This window comes from Pieris rapae, chromosome 14 (assembly GCF_905147795.1).
Source record: "Pieris rapae chromosome 14, ilPieRapa1.1, whole genome shotgun sequence".
Classification (NCBI taxonomy): domain Eukaryota; kingdom Metazoa; phylum Arthropoda; class Insecta; order Lepidoptera; family Pieridae; genus Pieris; species Pieris rapae.
In genome coordinates this window covers 2,472,613-2,484,820 of record NC_059522.1, presented here as the reverse complement: position 1 = coordinate 2,484,820, position 12,208 = coordinate 2,472,613, and the positions used below count along the sequence as shown (strand labels likewise).

Genomic DNA, 12,208 nt, shown 5'->3' with positions numbered 1-12,208 from the left:
ACACATGCATGCAACTATTCCGTCTATTTCTAATTGTCTACACTGGGATAAAAAGGGACATATAATAATTCATAGCAAATGATTCAGATAATTCTATATTATTTAATATAGATGCTGTCCTTAACTCGGAATCTTTCATTAGGCCCTATCAGACATTTTTAAATCATCTTCTACTAAGCCATTCATTGACTAATTTATTAATTAAAAATTCTGTTATAGCTCTTAATTTAAGTTCAAATATAAAGCTCTTTTTAATATTAAGTAATAAAATCACTTGTTTGAATCAAATCTTTATTTATCTTTTAAAATTTGATATATTTCTACTAAGTACATAGGCTACGCAGAGGCTCTGCGAACTCTTCAAACTACACAGAAAGATCATACAAGATATATTTTTAAAATTTGAATAACTATAATGTATAATATTATATATAATTATTATATGCGAATATTTTTATTAATTATATGTAATAATTATATGTCTTTCTGTAAAAATCTTACATTACGTTTTGCGCGCGAACCGTGCCGCGACGATTTTCCTTTAATCTGTGTAAAACATAAAACTCGTGGTAGATCCAACGACCTACAGTATTGTCTGTATTATCCGTCAATAAACTTCGTGAACTTGAACGTGATAGTAGCCGGCGTATGCCTTTTGATAAAACATATGGTATCGTTGTCCATGACAACATTACCGCAGTGTGGTGGAACAGATCCTGTCGTCAACAGTTTGTTTTGTGAATACAAAGGAATTTTATTTACGTATTAAGAAATGTAAGTGGTATTTTAATTCGTGAGAAGTGACTTATTTAAGAGTGTTTAAATATTAATCAAGGGAACATTTACTTGTGGCGGGACAATTTCGTAGAAATTAAAAAAAATCTTAAATTATGCCCAATAGCCTTAAAGCTGAGTTTAATATAATTTTCGTTTAAAAAATATCATTTAAAGATTTTAACTTAGAAGTTAAGAGTCAAGTTATCTTAATAAAAAATGTATATAATGAAAAACTAAAATATTTCCAATCAAACTACTGAACTTTGAACGTGAAACTGATTTTGAGATTTAATTAATTTTATTAAAAGCCCCTTGTTAATTTTCGGTAACATAGTATACAAACAAAACCCATTTTAACGCATTCAATTAGACTTTGTTACGGTTACAAAATTTTGGTATGACGTGTATAGGGCACGTGATACTGTTTTTTTGGAGAACTAAAAACATATATTTAATTTAAAAGTAACTCTTAATTAAGGCCGACACACACACAGTCTGACAAGTTAGTCATGTCTGAAATTCTACATATAAAACTTCAAATTTTACCTTAAATAAATTCAACATCGGAAAAAACATTTTAAAATTTAGTTCATTTATGAATCATATATCAATTAACATTTTAAGTTATCTTAAATGACTTTGACAATCAAAAAGCACTTTACTCTTTAAAAGTACTCAACGGTCAAAGACAACTATTTTATTATTTAAATTTAAAAAAATATTTATACGTGTCCTAATAAACCTTAGCAGTTTAAATAAGAAACATGCTTTTACAGTTAATGTGAAGAGGCCTAGTCTCCACCCACAGGTGGTGGATTTGAAACCCAGCTGTGACTCAATAAATTTGATGACGTCACGATTGGTATTCGTTCAATAAAGGAAAACACCAAAAGGACGGCCGTCCACGACCTAAAATCGACCATACGTTACGCAAAGGACGATCACCTACTAGCCCCATACGATAACAGTAGTAGAAAATTCAGTCCAAATGTTGTAGAACTCCTAACATTAGAATATCAAATAGTAAACACGAGTCAAAATTTCTTTACTCACCATAATATATAATGTAAAATACACTCAATGATAAAAGATAGAAATGTGGTTTAAACGAATTAATTCTCATGAATAAATTAATATTTATTTATATCAGAACTTCATGATATAGATTTCATAAAATAATTTTGTTTTTTATAATCTAAAATCGTTTTTTAAAATAATAAAAAACGGTCTTATTTGTGCCCTTACGTATTTTAATATATTATACATACAATAGATACTGCCAATGTCTAATCTGCCTCTGCGACCGGTATAAATAGAAAATGCAGATCCTACCAATAAACCAATTCCGTCTAGTTAAAAGTATTCAACATTATCATTTCATGGGAAGTATTAATGACATACTTAGGACCGAGGGAAAAGCGTGCGCATTGTTCATAAAACATGTCCGGTGGTATGTAGTTAAGAGTGGTGAAGGCAAAAAACCTAACAATTTGCGTTTCCTTGATAGACGTCACACATCTTCTGTTACGCGGGTACACATCTACGCAGGCACTGTTTTTTCCTACAAAGCTTACTCAAAATTAACATAATAAATATACATTGTAAAACACACTACATTTACTGCTAATACGTGTCTACGCTGTTATAAAAAAAGACAGCACACTACTTTCGTGATATAGTAATTCATTATTTATACATTAGGGGTAACAATATCTTTTTCTAGTAAATATAAACTGCAATTAAACATGTGTCCTTTATAGAGGTTGGCATTTATTCAGTTTGACGGCCCTAATAAACCCGCTAGACTGCTTCAGTTTACAATAAATAAAAGAAATCAACAATTGCATATTCATCCAACGCGGCGCGAACTATTATTTAAAATAATAAACTATATGTTCAACATAATTCTTCTTAAATGAAAATTCTTCGAACTTAAAATAATTTAAATACTGCATTATTTCACTAATTGATTCAATTGTATGCTAACATATACATTGTACATTTACAGTACACGCAAACTTGGCATAGGTGTGGACCTAAAGATATTACTTGGCCAAGGATACCAATTTGTACTTTAACAATTGAATATTAAACAGCTGACCCTTTCACAGTCAAAGACAGATATAACTTTCGTTTAAAAATAAAAATATATGGTTTTACTAGCTGACCTGGCAAACGTCATTTTGCCCTGTATATCATTTATAATAAAAAATAGGGGTTGATCGTAGAGAAAAAATTAATTGTTTGTTTTTATCTAAAATTGAAAAAACAATTTAGTGTGTATTAATATTTAGGGGGATAAAAAATAGATTTTGTCCGATTCTCAGACGTACCCAATATGCACACAAAATTTCATGAGAATCGGGAAAGCCATTTCGGAGGAGTTTAACCACAAACACCGCGACACGAGAATTTTATATATAAGATAAATGATCCATGAATAGGAAATTACGTAAAATAGGTGAAAGAAAAGTTTTTAATTCCGGTTTACGAACCTCAACATCTGAACACCCTAAATTCGCACATCCTTAAATTAAAAAGAAGCACAACCCTACATCTCTAATAAACAATAAAAAAAAATCAAGTAAAGGCCGAGAAGATTTGCAGTAGTATGCACATTACTTAATTGTCCAAAACTTTGTGAAAGGTTTTATTATACTTTTCTGAGGTTAGCCATTACCTGCCCTATTAGCCGAGACATAATAGGAGTCACCTGCAATTTTATCTATAAATTTATTGCATCTGAGCATTGTTTTTAACTGTAAAACGCCCAGAATGCTTACCACGTAACCTAATCGCTGTCTCTGTTTTAAAGTCGTACGACTTAACACACATCCAAAATGGGATTTGTCGTTACAGAACGCCGCTGGTCGCATATTGCCTTTTACAAAGCTTCGTACTACGTCAGGTAATTACTAAAAAAAGTATAATGTTATTCTAAAAAATATAATGTTACTAGCAGACTCGGCCAAGCGTTGCTGCTACGGTTTTTGAAGTTATACTTCTTTTGGCGTGATGGAGAAAAATGAGAGTGAATTTTTACGATGCGCGCGCACACCTACACCTAAATTCGATATCGTAAATTTAGGTCTAGATGACTTGGAAATCGATAACTACATGTTCAAGTTGTATATATATTCTTTTTTTATATTTAAAACACGTGTTTCATATTTAAATAAATCTCTTTGATTAATTTTAATATTTATCATTAATCACTACTGCATTTTAGTTATTATTTTTATACGCCAAAGAAGTATAACTTCTAACGCATGTAGGTACGGAAGTACACACACTCTTTTTCTGTTATATTACAAAGTAATAAACTATTCAAGGGAAACGGGAGTAGAACTTATGTGAAACGTTGGTACTTTTAACACAGCGCCAACTGTCAGAATTGTATCAATTAATAAACAAATATTTGCAATAAAATAATATTGCGGGTATAAATTGAGATGTAAGCTATCTAATCTTTTAAGTTAGATCAATCTGCACACGGTGTACAAATTTGATTGATATCGGTTCGGCAGTTTAGGAGTCGATAGCGGACAAACAACGTGACACGTTGTTGTATATTAAGATTATAAGTTGTTAGTTAAGTTTATCAAAATAAACTTACCGTTCTTGAAAATGTAATAGGAAGATTAAAAAAACGATTGAAGCAAGTTCTACATATTTACAAATCAAGCAAGCAGTAACAAGCGCACACTTTTTCTATTAATTAATAGTTTAAATAATCCTTAAGAGAATTTTTTTAAATTTATTTACCTTGGCTGGTATAACTCGTTTTGCGAAGGCTCATCGCACTTACTTTCATTGGGAATATACAGCCATAAAATCACGCACAGAAGAAGATATATTTACATTGAATCTTTAACAGAAACAAAAAAATATGACAAATTTATTGCATGGTGACTTCACTATGTACTTAACTTTTCATCATAAGATATACTATGAATGGATATTGGCATTTTTTTATGTTAGCCCGAAGGCAACAGTATGGCACTCCCATTAGAAAGGGGTTGACTGATTGCGCTGGTGGAATAAACTCTATCACAGGTTATTTAACCAGTGGGCGATGGGGCGATGGGGTCGTCGCGTACCGACGCCAAAATAAAGTATGTTACAAATTTAGTCATAACGTTAAGTCATGACTCATGTCATGACATGACATGAATGTAATCTCAATTTAATTCAAACTTATCAATGGAAATTAAACCCGCATTTATATTCGATAAAATACAATTTTAGTTTTATTAATTATTGATGTAACCGAACAAAGGGAGATTTAAAAAGATTTCTATGCAAAGGTATGAGTATAAAAAAAGGTAGATTTATATTTTTAAACCGATTCAACTTAACAATGTTGATAAGATTTTCTTAGCAAAAAATTTAACTTAAAATTATTCAGTTTAAAAAAAACTAAGTACATTAAACTTTACCTTTCATTTTGAGACTGAATATATATTGATCTTCGGTGTTTAATTCTCTAATATTCGAAGATAAAAGTCCCAAAGAAATTTCGCGCTACCTTGACAGTCGTGAAACGCGATAGTTTTTATCCTTATAATAATAATAATAATAGCCTTTTTTCAGATACATTTTACATTATATATTTTATATACATTTAAACAAATTTCCATTTTAATCCAATTCTGGTGCATCTGTGTGCCCTTTTTTGGCAAAGGCCTCCTCCAGATCCCGCCATTCCACTCTGCGCTGGGCCACCCTCTGCCAATGACCACCTGCCGTTTCTTTAATGTGGTCAATCCACCTTAAAGAAACGGCAGGTGGTGGTAGTGTTTATCCTACCAATAAGTAATAAATAGCTTATTTGGTACTTATCCGGACATTGTGAAACAGGCCCTAAGAGTCCAAATAAGTTCCAAATAAGCTATTTATTACTTATTGGTAGGATAAATAGTATTTTTGCGTTTCACGACTGTCAGATAGCGCTATACGTCATGAAATTCGAAGTATCTTATTTGGAACTTTTATCTTTCGAATAATTTATGTGTTGCATAGCTATTTGGCACTTTATCCATACATTGTGAAACAGGCCCTTAATATTATAAATGTCGAATTGTGTTGTGGATGTGATTACTGAAACGTCGAGTTGCGGTCCTCAAATGATATTTGGGTTATAAGAAACGCAATGTTCTGGAACGAAACGAGTTAGGTTTTAGCCTACCCCTGATTTACTTGGTTGTTTTGAATTTGTTTTGAAGAAACATGAAAACGAAGTAAAGCATATCAAACTCCTAACACCAATTCATAACTTTTGTACAATAAAGGGTTAACTAATAAAACGATAAAAACTTTATTCATTGTTTTAAAAAATACAAATTTACTTATTTTTATATTCACTTTGAATTATTATAAAAATTATAATTTGAATTATTATATAATTAGGTTGACAGTATCCAAATACAACAACCACAAGATAACAGTTTCGTCTTTTGTTCTTTTCTCCTAGCTAACTTACGACCTAGACGAAAGAGGAAAATGTTTCTTGGACTGCTAGAACGTACTTGGCATACTAGTGAGTTCAATTAGTAGTACTAACCGATTCGAAGGATACATGTTTGTACTTCCGTTTAGTTCCAAATAAAATGATACACGTTAACGTTTCCTTACAAAAACCTACAAATATTGGAAGATAACGCATCATGCGAAAACCAGACGGTACAAGGAAGAAGAACACAGCCCGTAACTTTTTTTTTTAATAGAACAGGGGCCAAACTTCTTAATTTAAGCCAATAAATCAAAAGAATCCGAACCAATCCTTTAAAAATATATAATAAAAAAATTATGCAACGCCAACTTATCTATTTACATAATTAATTGCGTACCTATCATACATTAAGCACGATTATCTGATATTGCCATATAAAAATATAAATGCAATCAATGTCGATATAATGCGACCTTGCAATCTTTATCCAGACATGCAGTTGCACAGCGTATCACGTAAGTGGCATTTAATACTAAAAAATAGACAAACATAACGTACACACGAGGCCGATAATAATTAATAGGTGCTCCAATACATTCGCCCACCGTAATCCTAAGGCGTCGCAGATCTTTCTGTATTTATAGACTAGGTTTAACTGTTTCGTACTTCTAATATTTTATATTTTATATTGTTAGTGGAATAATTTATGTGCAACAAATTTCTTTCCCACTTGCTAACTGGAATAATTTTTATTACGACCGACGTATTAGATTTAAAATTATTCGCTGACTTTTACTAAACTACTAAATAAAAGTCCTAAACTATTTAGTGTTGTGGGAATTATTCGCTCGCGATACCTATATGTAATGATATCGTCCACTCGAGATCCCATATATTTCAATAAATCGTTCCGCAAATAATGTATACCCGTACTATAACATTTTACAGACTTTCTTTGATTTTCTTATTTGGTGATTACGTCAACAGTAATTTCCTTTTTTTTTACACATACCCACACATGGTATCTGCTTGTAAACGAAATGCATTTTCGAAGATTCCTGCAAAAACTAATACTACTTACTTAATACTATTTTTGAGAGCTTCCCTTACTTTTGCTGACACGAAGGGGGGTGGGGGAATCTACTTACGTAATACTTAAACGGCCCCTTGGGCAAAAAACTTAACTCTGATGGAGCAGTCGAAACCGCCTTCAAAGATTTTATCTATTCCGGTCCGAATAGTTTTTTTTAGAAAAGGGATCAATGAACTACCTATAAGATGGAATTAGGACATTAATTAATAAAATATATTATATAAAAAAAATCCATTTTGTTCTTCCCATACAAAACGCCAATAAGTAAGATCCTAATAGTAATATTGCACAATCTAAACTGTATGAAGAAACAATCGAAATAATAGCATCTAAGTAACTTAATGTACACATGGACGTAAGCAAAATAAAAAATATTAATGGTCTTCAATAGAATTTTTTGCCCTATTTACTGCCAAATCACGAGGGCGTGGAACGGACGAGTCTGTATTTCTTATTGAATCTTCTTGTCCTTCTTGAATAATCGTACCTATTCGTATTCACGTGAAAATTGAATTATTGCAATTTTATATTTATTTAATTATTACCAAATAATATTAGATACTTAATATTACAATAGTTTCACTTTGAATGTATCTTGATTTTTATAATTCAATTATGTTTCAGGCACTGAATAAACTTCTTTATGTGTTTTTTACTGATATAGGTAATGTGCAAGAACTGAAATAATTAAATAAACTATATTTAATTTTTCGCGGTACATATGAGATAAAGTCAAAATGATTCCTTATTTTGATTCATGCTAAAAAAAATAATCAGTATATTTACAAGTTAAACTAATTTATTTATTTGCGCCCCGTATTGTAGCTATACTTTTCATCGTAAGTTATTAATTTCATTTCACTTACAATGCAATTGTGGAATAACGTGTTAATTTCAGTGTAGGGTGCTACAGGTTTAAATTATATATGTCGTCGACATGCTACAGTGCTCAAGGCCAGATATATAATTGATATGCTTTATTTTTAATTATCCCATTATAAAAACTGAGAACAATCCACCCGCTTTTTGGATCAGGGTTAGCTGGGCATGGTAAACGTAAAATTACCATCATTTTTTATCAAAAAAATAATTTATATTGAGCTACCAAAAATGTTTACTAAAAAAGTTGACTGCGAGAATTTCACACAAAAAAGTAGTTTCTTACAGTACTTCAAGAGCCTCTGACACAAAATATAACTACGCTCAAATTTTAAATAGGTTTAATATATGATATTATAGATATCGTCAGTAGTGTGAGGTGCTGTCGTGTGTGTCGGTCTCAGTCAATAAATTATTACAATTATATTAAAATAAAATTGTGACTAGGATGTTGTCTTATTGTACTGTGATTTGTTTTTAAATTAATGCGAAAAGGTAAATGTATCATTAACACCTGACCCCGAGGGCTTAGTTTCGGTTTAGTGTTTTTTTCCTTAGGGTGCGTTCAAGTATGTTACGAATTTGGTGAAGTGGGTTCGGGGTGAAACGCTACGATGCGGGGCGGGGACTTAATTATGCGTTACGGTTAAAATTAGTTTCGACTTTCTGATAGTACCACATAAACTTATATTTATAATAACTTACATGGGGGGGGGTCAAGAATCTTCAAATCGCGTAAAGTAATACTTGAAAGCTCCCTTAGTCAACCTGTTTAGTAGCTTTTAACTAACATATAAATCTTCCGAAATAAAAACGAACTATTATTTGTTTTTATTTTTCTCTCCATAAAAGTTCCTCCTCAGAGTTCATATAATAAATGAAAAAAATAAGTAATAATCGCTTGGCAACATATTCTGCGATTAATTTTTAATCATTAGTAAGAAATAGTATAGTAAGGTATTATACGTAATGATAATCGGTGCATTCGTTTCAGTTTTTTAGGTTAACTATATTCTTATATAATATATAAAGAAACAATAACGTTAAATGAAAATGCAATCGTGCTTATCTCACTATCCGTAAACCACTTTATAAATAATTCAATTGACCACAAGCTGAACATATAGCGGAAAAGCCCACTTTGATATTCATTCATTTACTTTCGATTAATATGTAGGCGTTAAGGTAGAATAAATAGTTACTTTACTTCCTTTTTCTATTCAAATATAGAAATTATAAATAATCGTTACCTTCAAAGAAATCAACTTGTCTTATTTCCTCATTTGATTGAATCAAAAATTATAACAAATATGTTTATCTTTTTCAGATGAATCAGCGAAATCGTGTCCTGAGAGCAGCTCTGTGGACTCTGCTCACAATTGCCATTCCAACAAAAACACAAAATGTCAATCCTATTTCGTCGCTAGTAAAGTTTCTCGAAGATGGTTCTTACGAGCTCGACAAAGAACCACCAGACCAAACGATCATGCTATCAGAATACGACTTTATTGTTATCGGTGCTGGAACAGCGGGTTGTGTTCTTGCCAATCGCCTCACTGAAATACCTGATTGGAAAGTTTTACTTGTAGAAGCCGGCAATAACGAAAACTTCGTAATGGACATACCTATACTGGCAAATTATCTTCAGTTCACATCTGCAAACTGGGGCTATAAAACCCAACCTTCAGATAGATACTGCGCGGGATTTGAAAATCAACAGTGCCATTGGCCACGAGGAAAGGTCATTGGAGGATCTAGTGTATTAAATTATATGATTTATACAAGGGGTGCGCCTCAAGATTACGATAACTGGCAAGCGATGGGAAACGAAGGCTGGGGATGGGATGAAGTCCTGCCATATTTTAAGAAAATTGAAAGTTTTAACATAAAATCTTTCGATAATCCGGACTATCACGGATATGATGGCTATTTGAACGTGGAACACGCACCCTTTCGAACAACAAAGGCCAAAGCATGGGTCAAAGGAGCTAAAGAGTTTGGATTTAAATATGGAGACTACAACGGCGCAACTCCGTCAGCAGTTTCATTTCTGCAGTTGTCTATGAAAAATGGTACACGACATAGTTCAAATAGAGCTTACTTACATCCCATTAACAAGAGAAATAATCTTTATGTATCGAAATCCAGTATGGTGACGAAACTTCTCTTTGATCCTACAAATACGAGAGTTATAGGGATAGAATTTGAAAAAAGGGGAAAGAAATATAAAGTCTTAGCTAAAAAGGAAGTTATAGTCGCTGGCGGCACTATTAATTCACCCCAACTCTTGATGTTATCTGGTATAGGACCAAAAGACCATTTAGAATCCCTTAAAATTCCTGTTGTTAAAGATTTACCTGTTGGATACAATTTAATGGACCATATAGCTGCTGGTGGCATACAGTTCATGGTGAAACAGCAAAATTTCACTTTAACTACGGATTACATCTTGAATCATTTAGAATTAGTATTCAAGTGGATGAGAACACATAAAGGACCACTATCAATACCCGGTGGATGTGAAGCACTCGTATTTATGGATCTAAAAGACAAATTTAACGGGACCGCTTGGCCGGATATGGAACTTCTTTTCATCGGCGGCGGATTGAATTCTGATCCCTTATTACCACGGAACTTTAATTTCGATGAGCAAATTTTCTTAGACACATATAAAGACTTGGGAAAAAATGACTTGTTCATGGTATTCCCCATGTTAATGCGCCCAAAATCAAGAGGTAGAATTATGTTGCAAAGCCGAAACCCCAAAGTACAACCAACTTTGATACCAAATTACTTTGATCATCCCGAGGACTTAGAAAAAATCGTGGAAGGAATCAAGGTTGCAATACAAATTTCAAGACAGCCGTCTATGAGAAAACTGGAGACAAAAATGTACGACGTGCCAATAGAGGAATGTCTACAATATGGGCCGTTTGGAAGCGATGCTTATTTTGCTTGCCAAGCCCAGATGTTTACATTTACCATATACCATCAAAGTGGTACTTGTAAAATGGGAGCCAAGAGCGACCCTTCCTCCGTTGTTGATAATAGACTACGCGTCCACGGTATCTCTGGATTAAGGGTTATAGACGCTAGTGTAATGCCGGTAATAGTATCAAGTCATACAAATTCTCCTGTATTTATGATTGCAGAAAAAGGATCAGATATGATCAAACAGGATTGGGGCCATAAAACTTAATACTTATGGATAATATAGTATTATGGATAATTCTGTTTTTAGCTGTGATTTAATTTAATAGGTGTAATAATTTATTTTTAGACATGAAATGTTAGCAATGCATTTGTTTTCCTATAAAATAGATAAATATTTATAATTAGCAAATATTAAAAGTTTTTGTCTCTCTTCTACTGTTAGTGTATTAACTATTGATGTATATTTTTTAATTGATTCATACGGTTTTCAAAAAATGTTATTTAATTTATCTAAAGATTAATTGATGTATATAATTGGATTGTTTGTATGTCTGTTCTGATATCAAAAATCAGAAGTAAAAAGTTGTCATGCTGTGGTACAAAAAATATGGGTTAAGTTTTATCTACATAAAAACCTATTACGTATTTTTTATGATTTTGGTGATAGTTTAGATAGATAGATAGGAGTACATCAACAGTAGTATATTAAAATTAAAATTTAACTATTTTAGCAGATATCATATTAATATTAAATTTGAACAATTTCGACTGATATTATAGATTTAAATTGAAACTTTAAAATTGTATAAAAGGGAGGTATATCTTTATGGGCATTCAGGACTGCATGTTATAATTAAAAACTAATAAAATCATTTTCATACCTCCAAAATAGTTATTTCATGTTATTATTTAAGTACCTTTTATTCAATGTTATTATACATATATTTCAAAGAACAAAATCATTCAAATTCATATAAATGAAGAATTAATTATTTTATACAATATAATCATCATCAAAGTAAGAAATACGTTCCCGCTTTATCACCGCATCCAGCATTATCATAGAGACAGAA

At 31.8% G+C, this 12,208-nt stretch overlaps 2 protein-coding genes across 3 annotated transcripts in view; one reads left to right on the top strand and one right to left on the bottom strand.

The window, feature by feature from the left end:
* The window catches only part of LOC111000406 (flotillin-2), a 152,989-nt gene that overhangs the window by 118,734 nt on the left and 22,047 nt on the right, over nt 1–12,208 (bottom strand). The window lies entirely within an intron of this gene.
* Nucleotides 602–12,029, top strand: LOC110991478 (glucose dehydrogenase [FAD, quinone]). 2 transcript variants are annotated; one of them, XM_022256845.2, is made up of 2 exons: nt 602–774; nt 9,529–12,029. In XM_022256845.2, the coding sequence occupies exon 2, from the start codon at nt 9,529–9,531 to the stop codon at nt 11,398–11,400; it is 1,872 nt and encodes a 623-aa protein (XP_022112537.2). In that variant the 5' UTR covers nt 602–774; the 3' UTR covers nt 11,401–12,029. The 2 variants fall into 2 exon arrangements, with proteins under 2 accessions (XP_022112537.2, XP_022112538.2); XM_022256846.2 differs by lacking the exon at nt 602–774 and adding an exon at nt 6,692–6,744.

Bases quoted from the DNA above. Each gene is read 5' to 3' on its own strand.
- LOC110991478 (XM_022256845.2), top strand. From the start codon at position 9,529: ATGAATCAGCGAAATCGTGTCCTGAGAGCAGCTCTGTGGACTCTGCTC.